General features: G+C 42.5%; 1 protein-coding gene across 3 annotated transcripts in view; it reads left to right on the forward strand.

Moving 5' to 3' along the window:
• LOC148098702 (protein NLRC3-like) overlaps positions 1–23,079 on the forward strand; it is a 199,270-nt gene that overhangs the window by 54,671 nt on the left and 121,520 nt on the right. The window contains exons 7-9 of one of the 3 annotated variants that reach the window (XM_087850555.1): positions 4,943–5,116; positions 9,796–9,842; positions 9,991–10,800. The exons of 1 other annotated variant lie outside the window; for it this stretch is intronic. In XM_087850555.1, coding sequence (XP_087706681.1) covers positions 4,943–5,116; positions 9,796–9,842; positions 9,991–10,529 — 760 coding nt within the window. In that variant the 3' untranslated portion in view covers positions 10,530–10,800. Of the gene's footprint in view, positions 1–4,942; positions 5,117–9,795; positions 9,843–9,990; positions 10,801–23,079 lie in introns of those variants that run through there. One more of the 3 variants, XM_087850554.1, reaches the window with a different exon arrangement.

Here is a 23,079-nt window from a genome sequence, read left to right on the forward strand (position 1 = left end):
ACTCCGCGGTGATCTGAAAATGTTGAGTCGCTCCACGGTGACGTTTGTCACCTTGAGGCGACATTTGTTGTGATTTGGCGCTATATAAATAAAATTGAATTGAATTGAATTGAATTGAATTGAAAATGATGTGCAGGGAGTTGTGCCGTTCTCGGCGGCTTCAGTGACCCTGGAGCTCTTGGCTAGCTATCGAGCTGGTGGGTAACAGACGTCTCCGAAAACGTCGAAGCACTTTTGCAAATATGCGATATCTTGATAAACCGAGCAGATATTTGAAGTTTACACACTCACATTCTCGCCTGAAAATATGTTAAAAGTTTTGTGACCCAGGAAGATTAATAAGAGTAATTTTAAATCACAGTAGCGAATTCTGGGATATGGTGGGCCACGAAGGACACACCCAACCCATCCTTCAAATTCGGGGAAAAGGAGGACGCATTTGTCGGCTGCATTCGGAGGAGTCCACGAATTTGGACAGCCTTTGGTGCATCGCTGTGACGTTATCGGTCTACAAATGCGTCCTCAGGAGGATGCGGCCCATGAATTTGGACACACCGAGCCTGCGTGCTGGTAGCACTTTAGCCACAGCTCGGGTGTGGAGGAGAAGCTGAAAAAGAAGGTTTTCTAGTTTGTAAGGAGGAAAAAAACTGAGAGGACTAAGTTAAAGAGAGGCTGGAGAGTAACACAGAGCAGCAATGAATGCTGCTCACACAGTTTAGACAGTTTAGCATCAAATGTTTGAGTGAGTTAGCTCCCAGCTACCTAGCAGGGCAGCTAACTAGCAAACCAGCTAACTAGAAATCCAGCTAACTGCACCCACAAGCTGTGACTGCGTCTTTCTGACAAGAGCGTCAGACACTCAGACTGGTTTTCTTTGTGGATGATGATTTATTCTCACACTGATCCTTCTTGATGATGCTGCCATCCACCCACTGCTCCTAGCAGTGTTGCCAACTCCTCAGTAAGGAAAATTGCTATTGGCTGTCCTAAAAGTTGCTGGAAGTTGCTAAATGACGTCATCGCCTAATTTGGATAAATGGTCATGCTAATGTAATTGTAACGTACATTGTAGGAGAGAAAAATAACATCGTGGAAGCGACATAATGTGAGTAAAAAAATGTCCTTGAATGCGTTTAAATAAATAAATCATAGTTCTGTCTGTAACTATTACAACACTCTCACCACATTTATTAACAATTCTCTCAACAAATGTGTTTTTCCTCGTTCTTTGTTATCCAGCTGAGACTTTGGGTATAAATGTGTCATAAACAGGAGAAAGCAGTGCAGGTTCAATGTAATCAAACCTCAGACTGAGTTCAAAATCATCACCTGTCCCAGATATCACATCAGAACCAGAACCATGATGTGTTTACTCACATTTAAAAAGTTGAAGGTCAGTGTGAATGGACTGTTGTCACTGGTCTGAATGTGCCTCTATAAACATGTGCTCTTCTTTATTGATGTTTTCCTAATGAACAGAAAATGAGACTTAATAAAATCCTTCTCACTGTTGTTGGACCAGGTTGGGTCCTGGGTTTGAGTCCCCCACTGTACCACAGGGGCTTCTAGCTTTGTTTCACAGTGTGTAGAACAACAAATAAAACCAAATCACAAAAAGCTTCAAGTCAAAAACGCATCAAACTTTGAGGGTTTTTCCCAAGGATGAGGAAGCAGACTCGGCCACAAACAGCTGGATATATGAATGGTTACCACAGCAACCACAGCAGTGTGCGCTCAGTATATTTAGTTGTATAAAGGTGTTTGTGGTGTGTTGCAACTGAAACAGCCTCATGTATGTTGACACAGGGAGAAAATAGTGTGAGAACACTGTTCACAGCAGTCACAGCTCGCTGCCTTCAACAGTCTCTTCCTTCCTTGTTTGGATGTCACTGATATCATCTTCTGCTCTCACACTGACCACCTGTTGAAGCTAACATGCTAACATGGAAGCCGCAGGTATGCCACCTGTGGCAGCTGAGGTCACGTGATCTGAGTGTTTGAACCACGTGTTGGAGCAGCATTTCCAAACATCTGCACTTCAGAAGCTCCAAAGTGTGGAAACGTCACTGTGGAGCGTCTCATCCCTATCTAAGAGATTTTCTTGCCTCTGCAAAGCTAAGCTTGCAAACAGCACCATAGTTTGTCAATCCCAACCAATCAGAGCGCTACTTATGTCACGTCACATGACTCGTGTGTTTACCTCTTTGATTAGCACCCAAAGAACTAAAGAAAGGCTAAAAGGACGTTCAGCCAATCAAATCCCTCCTAGGAACAGGAAGTCTAGAGAGGAAATGGAGCAGAGAAGGAGAATCACCAGTTTAAATGTCTGAGTTTTAAACTGGTGACCCTCTAAAGAGGCTTTTATTGACTCTGTTTTCTTTACAGCTTTTTTCACCATTTAAACTGTTTAATATCAGATTTAGAAATAACTTTTGGACAGTTGTTGTACATTTCCACTAAAATGTGACACAAATAATGACTTTCTGACTTTACTTTGGACTAATCTAACGACTCAGCCTGGCTATGTTGGACTTGGTGTGGAAGCAGCTCCCAGTTTGAGTTCAGGAGACACACACTCTCTACTTTGAAGATCAGCTTCAAACTTTCCTTTTTGATAAAGCTTATAGTTCGAGCTGGATCAGGTGACCCTGAACCATCCCTTAGTTATGCTGCTATAGGCTCAGGCTGTTGATGATGCTCTGCTTTCTTCTCCACTCTTTTCACTCCTGATGCTTTTATATGTAACGACTGTCCTTAACTTTTGTGTCTCTGAGCTCATCTCTTCTCTTTCCCCTCACCCTGCAACCAGTCATGGTAGATTTTTTTGAAGCTGAGCTTTCATATATGATGAATTGCTCTCTTCAGTTGGGTGTCTTCCCTGCTGCCTTTAAAACGGCGGTGGTGGGGCCCCTTCTGAAGAAGAGCAATTTGGATTGTAATGATTTTAATAACTACAGACCTGTATCCAACTCACCATTTTTAAGTAAAATTTTAGAAAAACTTGTTTTTACTCAGATTAATGATTTTCTGAATGATAGACAGATCCTGGAGATATTCCAGTCTGGATTTAGGGTGAACCACAGCACAGAGACTGCTCTCCTAAAGGTTTTAAATGATCTTAGATGTAACTGGGACTCCCAAAAGCTCTCAGTCCTGGTGCTGCTGGATCTAAGCGCAGCCTTTGATACAGTAGACCACGCTATTCTTTTAAACAGACTGAAACACATGGTGGGCCTCTCTGCTGCTGTACACAACTGGTTCACTTCCTGTCTCTCAGACAGAACTTTTATGGTGAGTATGGATACATGCTCCTCTAAGATCCATAGAATGACATGTGGTGTGCCTCAGGGGTCGGTTTGAGGCCCTGTACTTTTTAATTTGTATATGCTCCCTCTCTGCGGTGTCATCAGGAGGCATGGAGTGAACTTCCACAGTTACGCTGATGACACTCAGCTGTACATCTCCGTGTCTCCTGATGACACCAGACCAATGGATGCCCTTTTTAACTGTATTTTAGATATAAGATCTTGGATGGCAGAAAACGTTTTACAGCTAAACCAGGACAAAACTGAAGTTTTAATCGTCGGTCCTGAGGCTCAGAGAGAGAAACTCTTGTCTAAATTACAGGCATCTTCACTGTGTCCTTCACTACAAGTTAAAAACCTGGGTGTTATTTTTGACTCTGAGCTTGGTTTTATCCCACATATTAAACATGTAACCAAAATTGGATTTTATCATCTAAAAAATATAGCCAGAGTCCGCCCTATTCTCTCTCGGGCCAACACGGAGATGCTGATGCATGCTTTTATTACCAGTCGCATTGATTACTGCCCTGCTCTCTGGTCTCCCCAAAAAGAATATTTCACCTTTACAGCTTTTACAAAACTCTGCAGCTCGTGTGCTGACGAAGACCAGAGGGCGGGCCCACATTACACCGGTTTTAGAATCGCTGCATTGGCTCCCCGTGTGTTTCAGGATCGATTTTAAAGTTCTTTTATTGGATTTTAAATGTCTTAATGGTCTTGGGCCTTCTTATCTCTCAGATCTGCTTTTACCATATGAACCCTCACGGACCCTGAGGTCCTCTGGTACTGGCCTTTTGATTGTCCCTAAAGTCAGGACACATGCTCACGGAGAGGCAGCTTTTCAGTGGTATGGTCCTCGTCTGTGGAACAGCCTGCCGGAGGATCTCAGGGCCGCAGAGAACGTACATGTTTTTAAGAACAAGACCCACCTTTTTAATTTAGCTTTTACTTAACGTTTATTTATTTTATGCTTATTTATTCTATTCTTTTATTCTATTATTAATTTAGGTTTTACCTAATATTTATTGATTTTGTTCTTATTCATTTTTTTATCTTCTTACTCTATTTATATTTATACTGTATCCCATTCTTAGTTATTTTATTTATTTTATTCTGTATATAATTTATTAGGTCATATCTCCAGTGTTTCCTCGGATGGCGCTCTCTGCCCCGGGGTTGTGATCAACCGTGGCTGCTGGGGCTCTGGGGGTCCTCTCAATCTGGCTGGGGGACTTCTTTGCCTCCCTCCTGCTGTGTGCCCAGCCTGGAGGCTGTAAAGCACTTTGTGCTACATCTTTGTATGAAAAGTGCTTTATAAATAAAGATTGATTGATTGATTGATAGATTCTCCTCCGGGAGCCTGTTTTCACTGGGAGGATCTTTGTGTCAAAGGGAGTTCTTCCTTCCCACCATCACCAAGTGCTGCTCACAGTGGATTGTCTGGTTTTTGGGGCTTTCTCTCTAATATTGGAGGCCGTTACCTTACACTGTTAAACAGCTTCAGACGACTGTTGTTGTCTGTTGGGAATTGTCGCTTTTAAATAAAGTTACATTGAATGGATGTAAATGGATAGATGTTATTGTGACAAACAGAAAATGATCTTTAAAAGATTGATTGTTGTTTTGTGTGTCTGCAGTCTGTCAGGCTGTCTGATCACAGAGGGTGGCTGTACTTCTCTGGCCTCAGCTCTGAGCTCCAACCCCTCCCATCTGAGAGAGCTGGACCTAAGCTACAATCATCCAGGTGACTCAGGAATTAAGCTGCTGTCGTCTGGACTGAAGGATCCAGGCTGGAGACTGGACACTCTCAGGTATGGAGAGAATGTCTGATAGAGGAGGACGAGCTGGAAACATTTCCTGTGTCCTTCACTCACTTCCTGTTTGTTTCCTGCAGATGAGACATGAACAATCACACATGCAGGAATATTTTCAGGGACAGACACACTAGTCTAGCTGGATAGTACGTAGGGGGTCTCCAATGTTCTGTTTGCAGGAACATTAATGATAACTGATAAGTCATGTTGAGAGTTTCATTAAAAGTAGACCTACAGTTAGCTCCATAAATATTTGGACAGAGACAACATTTTGTAACTTTAAACACACTTTATTAGGTCACCGGTTTACCTGAGATAGTGGTCACTGTGTACCTAATAAAGTGTCAGCCATGTGTATGTTTCCCATGTTGTATGTCCACAGTCACAGTGACAGTCAGTGACACTGACAGAAGGATGAAACAAGGCTGTGAATCATTTCAGTCTTTGTGTGTGATAAAGAGGCAGACAGGAGCAGCTAACATCACCATCATTTTCCTGTATGAATCGCTGTTACAATGAAAAATGTCACTTACATATATCATATAGGAGACACACACATTGATATACACTAAATATTTATTTCATTTCTCTTTTTTTGTGTTGCCAATTTATGCACCTGCTTGATTTAGTTTAAACAGTTATTGCACACTTTCTGTAAATCCAGTGAACTGCATTTCACTTCTCAAATATCACTGTGTGTGTCTCCTATATGATATATTTAACTGACAATTTTATTGTGACAACCAACGATTTGTACAGGAAAATAATTACTTTTCACAATGTTGCCCAAACTTTTCATCCCACTGTATTAGTATGTTTTGTCATTAGTATAATATGAAATAAATTCTACTTGTGTCAAGTCGGGTGCCAATATTTGCTGTGTAGTAGAACAGAGACATTTGTCATTATAAATGTTTATTTGAAAAAATATATAATTCAGTAACAAAAACATTAAACATAAATATATGAAATGTAACTATTTACAGAGAGACAGGAATAAAAAGGACCCAGCTTGGAGTGGAAGAGCCTCAGGGAGAAGGAGGAGAAAAATAAGAACATTGTTTCTGCCCTGGAGAGCTGCTGCCTCATCAGAAAACGACTGATCATTAGGGTCCAATGTTTCCAAATTTAACACAGCTGTGCTGTTTTCAAAAGCTAATTTATAAATTTGAAATTTCACGAATTCTCGTGTCTGAGGCGGCATGCTCTCCAGAACAGGAACAAGGCCGAGGAGGAAATGTTCAGTTGGAGACGGGCGTGGCCTCTTTAGGGACTCCAGGATGGCCAGCTCCACCGTCCTGGGACCCGTCCCTTGCCCGCCTTCGAGCTGTCCTCCTCTGTGGGCCTGTAAAACACAGCACAAAACAACACAAAGTAATGAGAAGGCTGCTACTAGATTTTCATTTTCAAAATTGAAAAAAACAGGATATAAACAGATTGGTTGTAGATATTTAGTAAAGGTGATCACAAGGGAATCCAAGCAAGTAAAAAGCTGTCAGTGCTTGATGTTCATACCTGTGGGTGCAGCAGCAGGAGCTGAGGGACCAGGGACTGGGGAGCCAGGAGAAGAGACAGGGGAGGACTCTGCTGCATGATTACTTGACTCTATCAAGACAATATTAAATGTTAACAGGTTGAAGACAATAGTCATAGAGAATATTATATTATTATATACTTATATACTTATTATATACAGTGGTCTCTCATTTATTGCAGCACATGAACAGTAGTCACAGTTCTCACAAGTTGATTCTCAAACTGCAAACCTTTGTCGATTTTAAAACGTAAAAGTATTATGCCGCGCTTTTTCTCCGTCTGCTCTTTGCTCCCGGTGCAGGTGTCTATTTCTGAATGAGGGTCATAGTTATGAGTGTTTTTGTGCTGTTTTTTTCTATTGGACGTGGTGGTTATCAAAACCAAACATGATAAGTTTGGCAAGCGCAGGAGACACGACACGGAGGAGATATGTCATTTGGGCTGCAGAATGCAATGCGCATCGTTGAAAGCTGTACAGTGCAATAAAAAAAATCAGTGAAAAGGCGAGGCAGTGACGGATGAACAGCGGGACTACTGTATACTGTTTATTAATAAACAAAATATATTCCTGTATGACAACACGCATAAATGAACTGCCTACATTAATTCATTGTAAACATACCTTCTGACTGACACTCCCCTGCTGCCTCTCCGGGCTGTCCCTGGTCCTCGGGGGAGAAGTTCTCCACGGTCCGCACCATATTGCCGCTTGTCTCCCGCGGGGTGAGGAAGGGGTCCAGAAACCCCATGACCGCGAAGAACTTCCATCTTCTCCCCGATCCTGCTGCAGACCCACTCCTCTTCTCTTTCTCTGTCTTCTTCTCCTTATTATAAGTGTCCCTGAGGCTCTTCCACTTTCTCCTGCAGATGTCCTCTGAATAAACGCATTATCTTGTTAGTGGAAAGGTATTTGTACATGAGTGGGAAAATAGTGGGACAGTAGGCGGGCTTGCTAGCTTTTGCGCGGGTTCATCGGGTCAGTCTGAAAATTAAAAAGAAGGAGGAATGAACTTACCAGGTTGCCCGATCTCCTCACTTATGTGTCTCCAAGCTAGGTCCTTTTTATTCCTGTCTCGGTAGAAGTAGTAGCTAGCATCATATAGCTCTGGGTGATTAGCCACGGCACTGATGAGCTTTTCCTCCATACTGAATGAAGAATCAAGGGCTTTGGCTGGATCTGCCCCTTTGACCTGGGTCAGAGCCACGTCACCAGGCTCCTGATTGGTTGTCGCGGCGCGATTTGACGCTGGAGTTCAGATTTTTCCAACTCGAGCGGTAGACGCGAAACGCGCGTATGCACAAAATGCAACACAAAAACTCACCCGCATGTTTTTTTTTGGCGACTCAAACGCGCCAGACGCGCTACACTGACGCGCATTTCACGCGTTTTGGCGTTTTCGCGACGCAAATCTGCTTCCGAATTCACGCGGGACCTGCAATCGCGTGTCATCGCGTGTGTCACTCCCATTGACTTTACATGTAAACCTGACGCTCTATTCGCGTCCATCGCGTTCGGTGTGAACACACCGTAAGGCTACGTCCACACGTACCCGGGTATTTTTGAAAACGCAGATTCTTCTATGCGTTTGCACCTTTCGTCCACACGTAAACGGCGTTTTTGGTCACTGAAAACGGAGATTTTTTAAAAACTCCGGCCAGGGTGGATATTTTTGAAAACTGAGTTTTTACTTTTACGTGTGGACGAGAAAAACTGAGAAAACGCAGAAAACGCAGCGTCAGAGGTGTGCGCCTTTTTTGACGTCACACTGTGCGCCACGTTATTGTTTCGGTGAAATGAATTTCTATAATACTGTTACTGTTAATTGTCTCTGCAGTGTTTAAATGCTTACATATACACACACAGTTACTGTCCCTCCAAACATACGACTCGGTTCTGCTTCGATGCCCCATCCTTGTTTACTTTTTCCCACCGAGGCTTCTAGACTTCTGATTGGCCAACATTTCTACACGGTTAGCAATATAGCGCCACCTGCTGCTTTGGCATGTTCCTAGCAGCGTTTTCCTTCATTTCTACGTTTACGTGTGGACGGGATTATTTTTTAAAACGAAAACGGAAAATCTCCGTTTTCAAAAATACCCGTGTACGTGTGGACGTAGCCTTAGTAGTCTGTAAAGACTCTGTGTGCCTTCCAGAGTGCTCCGGCATGCACACACACCTTAAGGTCATGAGAGAGGTCGTACCTTCACTTAATGATTTATGGTGTAGGAGGACACCTACTCTGTATCTGGTTAAGTATAAGAGCCCTTTGTTAGGGGGACCGCTGGACTCTTAGCACCAGCTTTGGGGTCACAGGGTCACATCTGGAACACACACACACACACACACACACACACACACACACACACACACACACATACCTACCTACACTATGCACAGACTGGTACTCTTTGTTCATACCTGTGTAAGACGTCACATGTTAATGAACTTATGCATATTCATGTAACCTCAATAAAGAGCAGTGTTACGAGGGAGCAGACGAGAGCGACTGAGGTCAAGTGAAGGAACGGCGCTGTCACAGTTCTCTCCCTCATGAATTGTCTGGTTCCAGCGGTGGGTCTGTGCTAGACGACCCATCACCAGCTTTTTCCAGCTTTTTCCACTGGTTACCAGTACGTGGTAGAATCCACTTCCAGATCTTGTTGTTTGTCTTTAAATCTCTGAATGTATTGGCTCCATCTTATCTCTCTTTAACAAAATAATCCAAGTCGAGCCCTCAGGTCTGCAGATAAGTAGCTTCTGACCAGAACTAGACGTAAAAACAGAGGTGAGCTTTATCGATCGCTGCAGCCAAACTCTGGAACAGTCGCCCTTCACATCAGGTCGTCACCAACACTCGACATTTTTAAAACCCGGTTGGAAACACATTTGTACTCTGTAGCTTTCAATTGTGACGAGTCTTTATAGTAATTACTGTGTATGTTTCCTATTTTCTCTCTACTCTGTGCAGCACTTTGGCTCAAGCTGTTTTTAAATGTGCTGATAAATAAATGTAGATTTCTTTGAATAAAACAGTGGAGCCGAGCTTTGAGCTCAGTGTGTAACAGTGTGTGTATGAGAGCCATGTAATGTCCATGTGTGCATGCTGACTGTGCTGCTCTGACCCCCCTCCTCCTTTCAGGGTGGAGCCTGCTGGAGTCCGATGGTTGAGACCAGGTCTGAGGAAGTGTAAGTGTGTTTTTAATGGGATTCATGAAAACAAAGCAGCACACATTCAACCATCTTCATCATGTCAGGAGTCATCATCAAAGTGTCAATCAATGAACAGATGATGGATCAATAACTGCAGCTGGATTGTGTTTGTTCTCTCCATCAGATTCCTGTCAACTCACAATCGACACAAACACAGTGAACACAAAGCTCCAACTGTCTGACAACAACAGGAAGGTGACACGTGTGGAGGAGGTTCAGTCATATCCTGATCATCCAGACAGGTTTGATTATTATCAGCTGCTGTGTAGAAATGGTCTGACTGGTCGCTGTTACTGGGAGGTCGAGTGGAGAGGAAGCGTTTATATATCAGTGAGTTACAGAAGCATCAGAAGGAAAGGAGGCAGTAATGACTGTGAGTTTGGATGCAATGATCAGTCCTGGAGTCTGAGCTGCTCTGATGATGGTCCTCTTTATGTCAGGCACAATAACAGAGAAACACTCATCTCCTCCTCCTCCTCCTCCTCCTCCTCTGTCTCTAACAGAGCAGCAGTGTATGTGGACTGTCCTGCTGGCACTCTGTCCTTCTACAGAGTCTCCTCTGACACTCTGATCCACCTCCACACCTTCAACACCACATTCACTCAAACTCTTTATCCTGGGTTTATGGTCTGGTCTCCTGGTGCCTCAGTGTCCCTGTGCTGAGTGGGGTGTAAAGAGTGTCTCCTGTTACAGAAACACTCTGACTGTTGAACAGATAGTTCAGTCTGTACATGTCTGTCTCTTTCACTCACAAACACGTTTTCAGATTCATGGATTCAATCAGTTGATGTTTGAAACTCTTCTAAATGATTCCTTGTAAACTTCTTCCTCTTCAGTCACAAACAAACAGGAAGTGATGTCACATGTGTTCCTGTCCACACAGCAGAATGAGTCTATTGCTGACAGTGATGTACAAACAGAGTGAGCATTTCTGAGGCCCAAAATAAACTGAGTAGTTCACTGAATGAACAATGATCTGTGAGCTCAGTTCCTTCATCATTAGTATGGATTATATATGTATATGTATTATATTAGTATCATATATATCAGGTGCTGCTGGTTTCAGTCATTGTGCAAATGTGCTGTTTGTAAGGTTGTAAAGCTGCAGTCAGCTGAGACTGAAGAAGTCACCTGATCAGTGAGCAAACGTTTCTGAAAACGTCCAGATGAACAGAATCAACCTTTTGGGATCAGCCAGCAATGCAGCATCATTGTTGTTCAGGTTCAGAGGTTTGCAGGAATGAACTGATGACCAGAAACAGCTGCAAAGTCCAATAAAATACCAGCTGGAGTTCAGCTGCATTTGAAGAAGTCAAAGAAAAGTAAGGATGGCAAAGGGCGATGTTTTCTTCCAAAGAACTGAAAACATGGTCGACGCCTCATTAGAAGAATAATCTGGACATTTGTGAGGAACTCTAACCAAGAAAGCAACACAAGAAAGCAACGTCAAACAGATCCAACAGACAGTTTCCATGACTGGAAGTGTTGAGTGTAAAAATGCTACATTGCATTATTGCATCCTCTCACCACAGGAGGTGCTGTTGGCACCACTGATTGCTGATCAGCTGTTCTCTGATGATCTGATTGATACTGTGAATAACGGGACTCACTGAACTCTGTGACACAGTGAAGATTACAGAGTTTAACTTCAACATCTGACTGACGTCACACAGACAGAAGGATGAACCAGTGAGGCACAGAACACAGTTACTGGAGATACTGGATCAGCTCCATGTGAACCTCTGATGGAGAAGCTGCTGAGCCAGAGAAACATCAGGACATGACAGGCAGCTGCACTTATCTAACAACATGTAGCAGAGCTGATCTATGTTAGAGGATCTATCACAGCAGCTGAAGCCAAAGTCCAACACTGGATAGCAGCTGAGCCTGTGCTGAGTGTAGTGTTACAGGAAAAGGGCAGAAACACTGACACTGGTAGCTCACAGTGATGCTGACTGGGGCACAGAGCTGAATGATGCAGCATCAGGACACTGTTTCAGTCTGACTGACAGAGAAACCTGTAGCTGTATCTACATGTGAGGCAGAGGCTACACAAGCAGCTTTCTATGTTTCACAGTGACTGAGATCTTCAGTGGGGGTGGACATGCTCCTGTACAGACCTCTGAGGAGAACCAAGGTGCAGTCAAAGAGTCCAGTCTGTCCTCACAGATGTGAACATGTGGTTTCATCAGGTCTGCTGTCAGCTAGCAGGCTCACATCAGAATCACTGTTCCTGAAAAACACAGTCTGTGTGACATCATCAGTCAGCTGATCGTCCCAGATCTGAATGGTTTCTGTCTCTACTGAGGAAGTCAGAGAATATCACTGAGGTGTGGATCAGGTCTGAGTGACCTGTGGAGGGACAGCTTTAAACAGTCCACAGGTCTCACGTCCTGCTCAGTCTGGTAGCAGATACCTCGTATTGTTCCAGATGTGCTGACATCACCAGCAGCAGCAGCACAGCTGTGTGATACGATGAATCTCAGTTATTGATCCAACACACAGTAAATACAAAGATCAGGATTTCTGAGAGGAATCATTATGAGTCTGAACACATGATCACTGAATGTTAGTCTCCACAATAATAAGCTAACACAAGCAAACACAGCTTTCAGCTCTTATTTTGAAACTGGCTTATTTAGAGAGCTGTGATGTGAGCGTGCCTGGCTCTGAGGCACTTGGGTCAGCCTCTGTTGTTTAGAAGTGTTACAGACTGTGAATGACACAGACCTGTCAGTTTCCATGTTTGTCTGTAACACAGCTCAGGGGCTCCATGCTGAACGCATCCATCCAGTGTGATTGATCCAGGACTAATACCAGCATTGGGATCAATACTACAACACACAATCACATGTGTCCACGTGATGCAGTTTGAAGAGCAATAAGATGTCTCTGTATGAGGAGGCGGGGTCACAGGAGGTTCACAGAAACTCTGCAGCAGCATCATCAGCTCACATGGAAACTTTGATGATTCACTTCTGTGGTGTTTTTACAGAAACACGTCACAAAATTAGCTCCACCTGTTTTGTGTGTGAGCTTTGAGTTTCTTGTCTTCATTCTGGATTCTTGTGTTGCTGTTTTTACACACAGCAGATATTTCCTGGTTGCTTCCTTGATGACCACATGAAGCTTTCTGAAGCTTGGATTGAAAACGCTTCATTACTCAAAGCTTTCCAACACAGGCCTCTGTGCTGCCATCTGGTGGACAAACATATGAAGTGCAGCGTGAAGCTACAAATTAAACTGCTTCAGCTACGTTTATATATAACATACTATAACCTATATAACTATATGTATAGTGTATTATGTAGGTTTTAGAGCTGGGGTAGAATTGCTGATGGCCTGGTTGTTATTTATGTTCCCCATGGTTCACCAGCTCTCACACAACATCAGCACCAATGATCCACGTCCTTATAAACCTCTGAATCAGGTCCTGAAGCTGTGACGTCCTGAGTGAAGACCTCACTGATCACATGACTCTGGTCACCTGGACTCAGTGTTTCTGAAGCAGTGTGCTGGGTTTTTAAAAATACGTGGCTGCTGCCTGATGTTGGGCCCACAGAGGAAGACGACTCACTCACTCTTCTTCACTTCCTCCTTAAACATGTGGAAGGAGAGCAAAGTGCTGCCAGACTCTTATTTCTGACAGGAACAGAAGAAACCACAGCAAACTGTTCCAGTTCTTCATCTTCATCACAATCTATTTATTTCTGATGGTGTCTTCAGTCTGAGGGTTTGAAGTTTCCATGTCTGTGTGATGTGTGGTGTGAAGGCTGCTGGTTAAACTGGGACTCACTGTTTAAAGCACTGAGTGCTCATAGAGAGATGCTCCATGAGTCCCAGTACAGACTACAAACATGGTGGAAACTTAGCTTAGATATCCACACACTTTCGTTTCATGCACATTTGTACCTTTCAATTGTGTCTGTTTGTGCGTCATGCAAATAAACCTTTGAAAAGAATGAAATGATATCATATATTTCTTATTGACCCACATTTGTTCAAAATGCCAAATTATATATACAAAGTCATAGAAATCACCATCCCCGTTCATCATGATTTTAATATTCTCTTTTTCCATAACAATAAAATACGTCTTGGACAAATATGACACATCAATATTTCATTAGTGTTGTCACATCACTTCCTGTAAGCAGAGTCTGTCTGTGTCTTTTCTCTGGACATGAATATTTCCAACCAATATAGGCGATCCATCAACATGGAGAGTTGGTGGTTATATACAGTCTGTATAAGTGTGGTTAATCTAATGAACATTTGTAAGGAGATGCAGTTACTGTGAATTCACAGCAGTTACACAGTGATTAGTAATAAACAGCCAGTGAGAGTGAGTGGATTTAAGAAAGTCAGTGACTCAGGTGTGTCGCTTGGTTTGTCATCTGTTGTTGAGTCTGGAGGAGACGTAGAAATCTTTTGTTTTAAATCTAAGTTAGGAAGATTCCTGTTTTAAAACAAGCACTTTGTGTGAGAAATGCAAGAAGTACATCTGCAGAAAGCACACAGTTACATTCTGTCCATCATGTGGACAAAAATGAAAATGTTGAGCATTGAAAAACTGAGAACGTTGGGCAGGTTCAACAGAAATGTGTTTGAAAGAACGAAAAACCAAATTGTTCCTACAATAGTTATGGAAAGTCTAACTGTTGTATGTCTGTGTTCTACATGTTGATCTGATGGGAAATAAAGTTGCTATTGTTTTATTGCAGTTTCTTGACAATCCTGAGTGGATTTACACAGTACGGGTCAAAATGACCCACAACAAAATCAATGTCACTTTTTTGTTTTTCAACATAATACAAGGGTTAATTTCCAACACTTGCATATGATCTTCAACTTGTAGCAGATCCACTATCACACAGCAGCAGGAGCAGTCTCCAATGGAGGTCAGTCCACTGCTGCCACCTGTGGCCAAATACCACAGCCTACTACTAGATTAACTTGTGACACATCTGCACCTGCTGCTATGATCACATTGAGTAGAGGCTGAGTGGCTGCACTTACCCCTGGTACATTCAGATCTACCCACCAACATGTTGACAGATGCAATCCCAGCAATGTGGATTGTCAACACTAAAAACAATCAGTAAGCAAAGACAACAGGGATCAATTTTTTCTGTTTATTTAGCAACCACAACATTTGTAGTCGCCTTCTGCACAGGGGAAGTCCACACACACTGTGTGGTAACACTTTCCACAGAAGGTGCATTCAATCTGCAAGAAAAATGAGATTGTCAGAGTCATTCATCTGAAGTCAGGCTCTTGAGTAAAGCAACTAAACATGTTACAGTGTGCAGATACTGCATATTTCTGTGCAACAGTCTTATCTGTGTATCACTTGATGTTTCCATGCGTCCTTTAGGTGCATGGAGAACAAGGGTGGTGATTATTATGACTTTGTGTATATAATTTGGCATTTTGTAGAAATGTAGGCTGATAGTACATACATGATATCATTTTATTCATTTCAAAGGTTTATTTGCATGACGCACAAACAGACACAATTGAAAGGTACAAATGTGCATGAAACGAATTCAAACGTGCTGCAGATGTGTGTCACAGGTTGATCTGGCTGTAGGCTGTGGCACTTGGCCAGAGGTGGCGCTGGTTGACTCGAGTCCATGTTAGTGCACAAAGTAAACTGCTCGCTTTAGTTGTGCAGCAAAAACGCTGAAACCGGAGAAATAAACCGTGCGAGGGGAACGATAACGATGACAAGAGTCTCCCGATCGTTTACTCTTGCTGTCCTGTGAACAACATCGGCGTGGTGTTAATTGTTTGCTGTTTTCGCGATCGCGTCGAGCATGAGGATATCACCAGGTAAACTTTTTTAAACATTTTGTTGTTCAACAGCATCAAGACTGACGGAGTGGGGGGGCGCTAGCGAGCGCGATGGAGTGAACACGCTTACTTCAGAGCCTCTGCACATTCCAGCTTAATTTGCATCAAAAATAGGCACTTAAGTTACCAATCTGCTTTTAAAGACAATCTTAAACTTTTAAACAAAGTTCCTACGGATATAAATCCAAGAAAGTCGCTTTTATGGCGGCAAATCTGCGGAAATACAAATACGAGGCTTCGTCGACAGCTAAGACCAGTGCAGCCGCGGGCAAAAGTTGTGACAACACCGCTAGCCAAACATCGAAGTCGGCACCGATAGCTAAAATGGATGTGGCAGACCTCAAGACGGATATTCTTGCCTCCTTGCGACAAGATATCGCCGCCATCATCCAGCAGGAAGTCAGGTCTGCTCTGGCTGACAGCTTTGACTCGTTGAAAAGGGATATCCAAGACGTGAAGGCAGAAATCAATAGCAACACAACCGCTATTCGAGCCGAGCTGGACCAGGTGAGAGCTAACGTAAAATCTGTCGAAGCGGGTCTGTCGAATTGGTCTGACGAAATGGTGGCCGTACAAGACACGATGGAGTCCCTCACGAAAGAGGTGAAAGACCTTAAACACAAATGTGAAGACCTCGAGGGACGTATGAGAAGGGGAAACATCCGGATTATCGGTGTGACTGAAACTCAGGGTTCCAGCTCTCCGGCGGCGGTCTCTGCGCTCCTCAAAGAGGTGTTTCAGCTTGACAGAGAAGTCCGTGTGGAAAGATCTCATCGTAGCCTGACTCAACGGAGACCCGGGGATATTCCACGCCCTATCATTGCTAAATTAAACAGCGAAGGAGACGCGGCGGACATCCTCAGGAGAGCGCGCAGAGGAAAACTACACTTCAAAGGAAACCCAATCGCAATATTCCCCGACTACACGGCCAGCGTGGCGAAAGCCAGGGCGGCTTTCACTGACGTGAGGAAGATACTCCACGATAGACCGGGAGTCCGCTTTGGCATCCTGTACCCTGCCAGATTCCGTGTCTCTTACAACAACGTTGAAAAGGAGTTTGTGGATGCTGCCAAAGCCATGGATTATGTCAAGGAAAATATACTCTCTCCAGCAGATGGTGATCTATAACTGTCTTATCTTCTGTCCCAAGGTGGAAGGTAACTCAGAGTTTTCTATGTCATTAAGCTACATTACTGTGCCTGGTCGTTACTACGTTGTGCAGGGCCTGAGTTCCAATATTGTTTTAGTAGACAGTACTGAGATTTATTAGTGGTACTGAGACTGCTCGCCCAGCAATTTTCCCCGAACTTCAGTTCCTCATTCCATATGAAGACATCCAAACTTGAGTTAGCTGCACTCGGGGTCCCTTTGACTTTCTGTCCTGCTGTTGTTACCCCTGTTCAGGTCCCTTGTTCTCCCGGGGATCTTTTGATGGGTAAAAAACTTGTACAATGTAGTTTATATATTAGTTTCTGGTTTGTTGGTTTGATGGTTCTTTTTGTATTGCCCTATGCTAAGCAAAACTTTGGGTCATTATGGGGTTTAAAATTATTTGTACCTCCCAGATATCTTTCAAACTTAACCCTAAACAGTCAAGATAGATTTGCTTAAAGTCATAAGCTATAATGTCAATGGCCTCCACAGCCCCATTAAAAGGAAAAAAATTCTAGGCCAGTTAAAAAGTTTCAATTGTCATATAGCTTTTTTGCAGGAGACACATTTATCTGATATTGAGCATGACAAGCTAAAAAGGTCGTGGGCACAACAAGTGTTTTATTCGTCTCACAAGTCTGGGAGGAGAAGAGGTGTGGCTATCCTAGTACACAGACAGATAAACTTCACCCCACTCACTACATATAGAGACCCACATGGAAGGTACATTATGGTCAACGGCTCTATTGATGGAGTACTGGTTTCCCTCATCAATATCTATGCCCCTAATGAGGATGAGCCAAATTTCATACATACAATTTCTAATCTAGTACTTCAAAAGTGTTCTGGTGTTTTATTGCTAGGAGGGGATTTTAATTGTGTCTTGTCACCTTATTTGGATAAACAACCAAGTTCTAAAAGCCATGCATCGCAAATGAGCAAAGCTCTAAAACATTTAACAACTGAACTGGGACTAATTGATGTTTGGAGAAATAGGTTTCCTAGAGTCAGAGATTATACTTTTTACTCGCATAGACATGCATCCTATTCCAGGATAGATTTCTTTTTTACTTCTAAAACAGAAGAGCATAGAATTGACAATATTGAAATCTTACCAATTACACTGTCTGACCATGCACCGTTATCACTCTCATGGGACTTAGGATTGACACCAAAACTAAAACTTTGGCGATTAAATGCCTCACTCCTAAATGATAGCCAGTTTTGTGAGTTCATACATACTGAACTAAATACTTACTTGGAGTTGAACACAACTCCGGAGATATCGCCTTTAACTCTCTGGGATTGCGCCAAGGCATACATTAGAGGTCGCATAATATCATTTGCAAGTGCCAGGAAAAAAAGAAAAGAGGCTAGGCGGCGTGAATTGGAGGCCAAAATAAAATACCTAGAGCAACAACATAAAAAAGCACAGACAGCCAATTTGCTTTCCAATCTTAAAATGTTACGTAGTGAGCTTGATAGTTTAATAAACGAGAAAATTGAGGGCAATTTAAGATTCATTAAACAAAAGTACTATGAACAGGGCAGTAGGGCTAGTAGATTGCTGGCAATAAGACTCAGGAAACAGCAAACTTGTAATATGGTCCAAAAGTTGAAGTCAGATCAAACCCTAATTACTAAACCAAATCAAATTGCAAGTTGCTTTGCCAATTTTTTCGAGTCATTATATAAAAATTCAGATACATGTAAAGATGACAAAACTCTATCTGATTTCTTAGAAAAGATCAATTTAAAAACACTGCCAGAATCTGTAGCAAAGGAGTTAGATGAACCAATTCGAGAACAAGAAATTATACAGGTGATTTCAAACCTTAAAACTAAAAAAAGTCCTGGCCCTGATGGTTTTATTAATGAATTCTATAAAAAACTTAAGGACAAAGTCGCACCCTTATTACTGAAAGCTTACCACTGCGCTCTGGAGACTGGGACTATGGCGCCGTCCTGGAATGATGCTACAATTGTCGTAATCCATAAAGAGGGCAAGGACCCCACAAATTGTCAATCATACAGGCCAATCTCATTACTTAATACTGATTTGCGCATTCTCACCACGATTTTAGCCAAAAGAGTTAGTAAAATTATTACACAGGTTATAAATCCAGATCAAACGGGGTTCATTGCAGGAAGGCACTATGGGGACAATGTTCGTAGATTGTTGAACTTAATGTCCTTGTACAAGACCAAACAAGAAGAAACAATGATTCTGTCTCTTGATGCGCAAAAAGCGTTCGACAGGGTTTCCTGGCAGTACTTGGGCCATACACTTGAAAGATTCAAATTTGGGCCAAACTTAATTAAGTGGATACAGATTCTTTATTCCAACCCAATGGCGGCTGTACGGGTAAATGGAACAATATCAGCCAGATTTCCACTGGAACGTGGGTGTAGACAAGGATGCCCACTGTCGCCCCTGCTGTTCGATATAAGTATTGAGCCTCTGGCGCAGTTGATTAGAGATGAACATGGAATTCAGGGCCTTTCAATTAATGGAGAACAGCATAAATTGTCCATATATGCAGACGATGTACTTTTATACATTTCAAATCCTGCAGTCAGTGTACCTCATTTAAAAGAAATTATTGGTACATACGGTTACCTCTCTGGTTACAAAGTTAATATTGACAAAACATTGGCAATGGATTTAGGAGGAAACATTTCACAAACATTCAAGGAGCGATGTGGCTTTAAATGGCCAAACGAAGGTATCAAGTATTTAGGAATTCAGATTCCTCACTCATTATCAGACTTGTTTAAAGTAAATTATGAAGTTATAGTTGCAAAAATAAAAAAAGATTTAGAGAGATGGACAGTCCTGCCTCTGTCTTTCTTGGGTCGGATTGAGAGTATACGTATGAATGTATTGCCAAGACTTCTATACCTTTTCCAAATGCTGCCTATTAACATTCCCAACTCTACATTTGATAATTTAGATAAACTTTTTTCCAAATTTATATGGCAAGGCAAACGCCCAAGGATCAAGTTCCAAACATTAAAACTGTCAAAACTGCAGGGGGGATTGGCTGTTCCAAATCTGAAATATTATTTCTGGGCAGCTCAGATGAGACCCCTGACTGTATGGGTGCGGGATTTGTCTGAAACTCAGTGGCTAAACATTGAGAAGACAATGTGTGAAAGATCATTGGAATCCCTGCTTTTTTCTAACATTTCAATTAAAAATTTGCATATGGGGGAATGGACGAGGGTCACACTAAAGATTTGGCGTAGAATCAAACAATCATTTGGTCTTCCAAAAGAAATTTCAATTTTATCAAGCCTCTCCTCCCTGCAGGGTTTTTCTCCTATTGTGGAAGACTCTGGCTTCAAAGCATGGTCGAATAGCGGGCTTCATAAACTGTGTCATGTTGTGAGGAATGGGCACCTGAGCTCATTTGAACAGTTGAGAGGTCAGTTTCGGCTTCCCTCTTCTGACTTTTTTAGATTTCTGCAGCTAAGAAGCTTTTTGACAAAACATAAAGAATGGAGGCAAGTTTTGGAGCCCTCACCCATTGAGGAAATATTTCTAAAAATATTTCTAAGTAATTCCTCCCCAAAATCAATCAGTAATTTCTATAACGCATTTCTGAGTTTCAATACAAATGCAACTTTGGATATTAAGGCAAGGTGGGAAGCTGAGACTGGCACTCAAATCTCGGAGGACACCTGGGAAGAGGTGTTCGGTGAAGCCCATCTTGTGACTAATTCTGGGCTGTGGAGAGAATTTAAATGGAAAGTGGTCATGAGATATTTTAGAACCCCGGAGATAATGGCCAAAATGAAGCCTACAAATCCTGACACCTGCTGGCGAAATTGTGGTACTTATTTAGGAACCCACTCACATATATTCTGGTCATGCCCAAAACTCTGCTCATTTTGGAATGACATATTTAAAGTTCTCAATACAGTTTTCCAGCAACCATTAACAAAAGACCAACAGCTAGCCATTTTAGGAGTAATACCAAATGGTTTTGCGGGAAACAATAAAAAGTATCTTTTAAGAATCTTGCTTACAGCAGCACTAAAGTGTATCACTATTAAATGGCTGAATCTTGACCCACCTTCATATAATATGTGGATTGATAAAGTAAGAGAAATTTATCAGATGGAGGAAATAACATATGCTCTGCGGATTCAGAGAGAATTGTTTACTGAGCGTTGGCGACCCATACATGCTTTACTGTTTCAATAATTTAGCATAGGTCTGTTTCGTTTTGTTCATCAATGGCTAGATTTGTCACATGTTATTTACTATTACATAAAGTTTTTGTTTTGTTTTCTTCTTGTTTTTGTCTGTATGTTTGTTTGCTTGCTTGGGTTTTGTTTTGCTTTCCAGTTTTGTTTTGTGCTTCCTAATTGCAGTTCTTATTTTAATCTACATTTCTGTATTGCAGTTCCTGTAACTGTCCTACTTGTGAACATTGACAATGTTGTAAATTATAATAAAAATTGAGTTAAAAAAAAAAAAAAAAAAAAGACTGACGGAGTGTGTTTGAGATAACCTCACAAGTGTCACAGGTGACACATTTGGCATTTTTTTGCTGGTTTGTCGGTAGCAGCTCCTGAAACGCAAGACTGCCACACATCTGTTCGACCAACGCCAGGTGATCTAAACGCCAGTAGATCTGGAACACCTGCGTGGTTTCCATCCCGGAAGAGAAATTCCTCTCCTGTTTCAGATAAGGACCATTTGCCCGCGTGTGGCTGTACTGTGGGATTATGGGACTGTGGGATTATGGGACTGTGGGATTATGGGACTGTGGGTAATTTTAGCATATGGAAAACATTTTTTTAGCTTTGTTTTAATAGTGTATAGTTATTTCTGCCGGCAGGGTTTTTAGCGCATTGAGACTCTTTTTATTGTATACGGGGGATTTTAACTTGTATTTGTGATTCTGGCTGTGTGTTTTATGGAAATAAATGGTGTGTGTTCAAAGCCAGCTTAGTTTCTGTGCCCTGAGCGCTGACCCGCTCACTCCCCTTCCTCTTGTATGTGAACGGACTTGGAGGTTAAGATTTAGGTCCACCAGTCTTAGCGGCTACAGAGTCCCTTCTCAGTTTAATGATCTTCATTGTTGCCTGGCTGGTTGGTAATGCAGCGTTCAGCCTTTAAAACAAATCTACATGAAGCTGTTAGTTTGCTCGTATCCATGTTGGTGCATCAGTAACTACAGCAGAGGCTGTCGCTTCTCACCCAGGGCCAACATGACGAGCAGACAGAGCATGTAAACAGACAGCAGGTGGCAGTCTTTCACTGGAGACCAACCTATGATCACCAAGGGCTGATAAAAATCTGTCTTTTCACATAATAATAATCCCATACATAGCTTATTGTCTCCACATCAGTAGCATTATCGTCAGTGCTTCACCTTGATGGAGGCGTCCTCGGCTACCGGTCACCTGTCCCTCCAACCTTCCTCCAGGTGATCTGATGTCTAATTGGCTGACTGGAGCAGATTAAGCTAAGACCAGGAATAGGACTGCACGTGCACACACACACACACACACACACACACACACACACACACACACACACAGGTCTGCATGTGGCTTTCCGTTAGACAGTAAGCTCAGTGTAGCATTACAAACATAAACAAAGCCATCAAGAAGGAAACGCTCTCCTCTCATCTTCCTCACGTTATTAATTCAGTTCAGGGGCGCGTGTGAAAGGGCGCGTGTGAAAGGGCGCGTGTGAAAGGGCGCGTGTGAAAGGGCGCGTGTGAAAGGGCGCGCCTCAGCCGGCTCCATAGCTAAACTCCAACGTTACAAGTTCTTGGAAAAAGTAACACTGTGGTGGAAATATTTCTGTGGAGATGAAATGAGTCACGTGGAGAAACAAATCTGTTCCTGATGTCTGGCAAACAAGCGCGTCCAACAAAGAAACGTCCCGTCCTCAGTGTCTTCATTAGGACACTTTTGTTATTGACACCCATGCTTGTTTCTTTTGGGCAAAGGTGCGGGACGGACTTGAAGACCTTGTTCGTACCAGTTTGGACACACCTGCGGCGCCGGTTTAGCGCAGCTGGATGAGCAGCAGTCCCTGTGTCCCTCTCTCACTTTCCTGTCAGTTTTCACTGCATCTGTCTAATAAAGACAAAAATACATTTAAGAAAAGAACAGAAAGTTTGGATACACCTTCTCATTTTATGGTTTTTCATATTTACATCGTAGAAGACATCACAATGTG

This window comes from Neolamprologus brichardi, chromosome 14, assembly GCF_056152115.1.
Source record: "Neolamprologus brichardi isolate AB-2024 chromosome 14, ASM5615211v1, whole genome shotgun sequence".
NCBI classification, from domain to species: Eukaryota; Metazoa; Chordata; class Actinopteri; order Cichliformes; family Cichlidae; genus Neolamprologus; species Neolamprologus brichardi.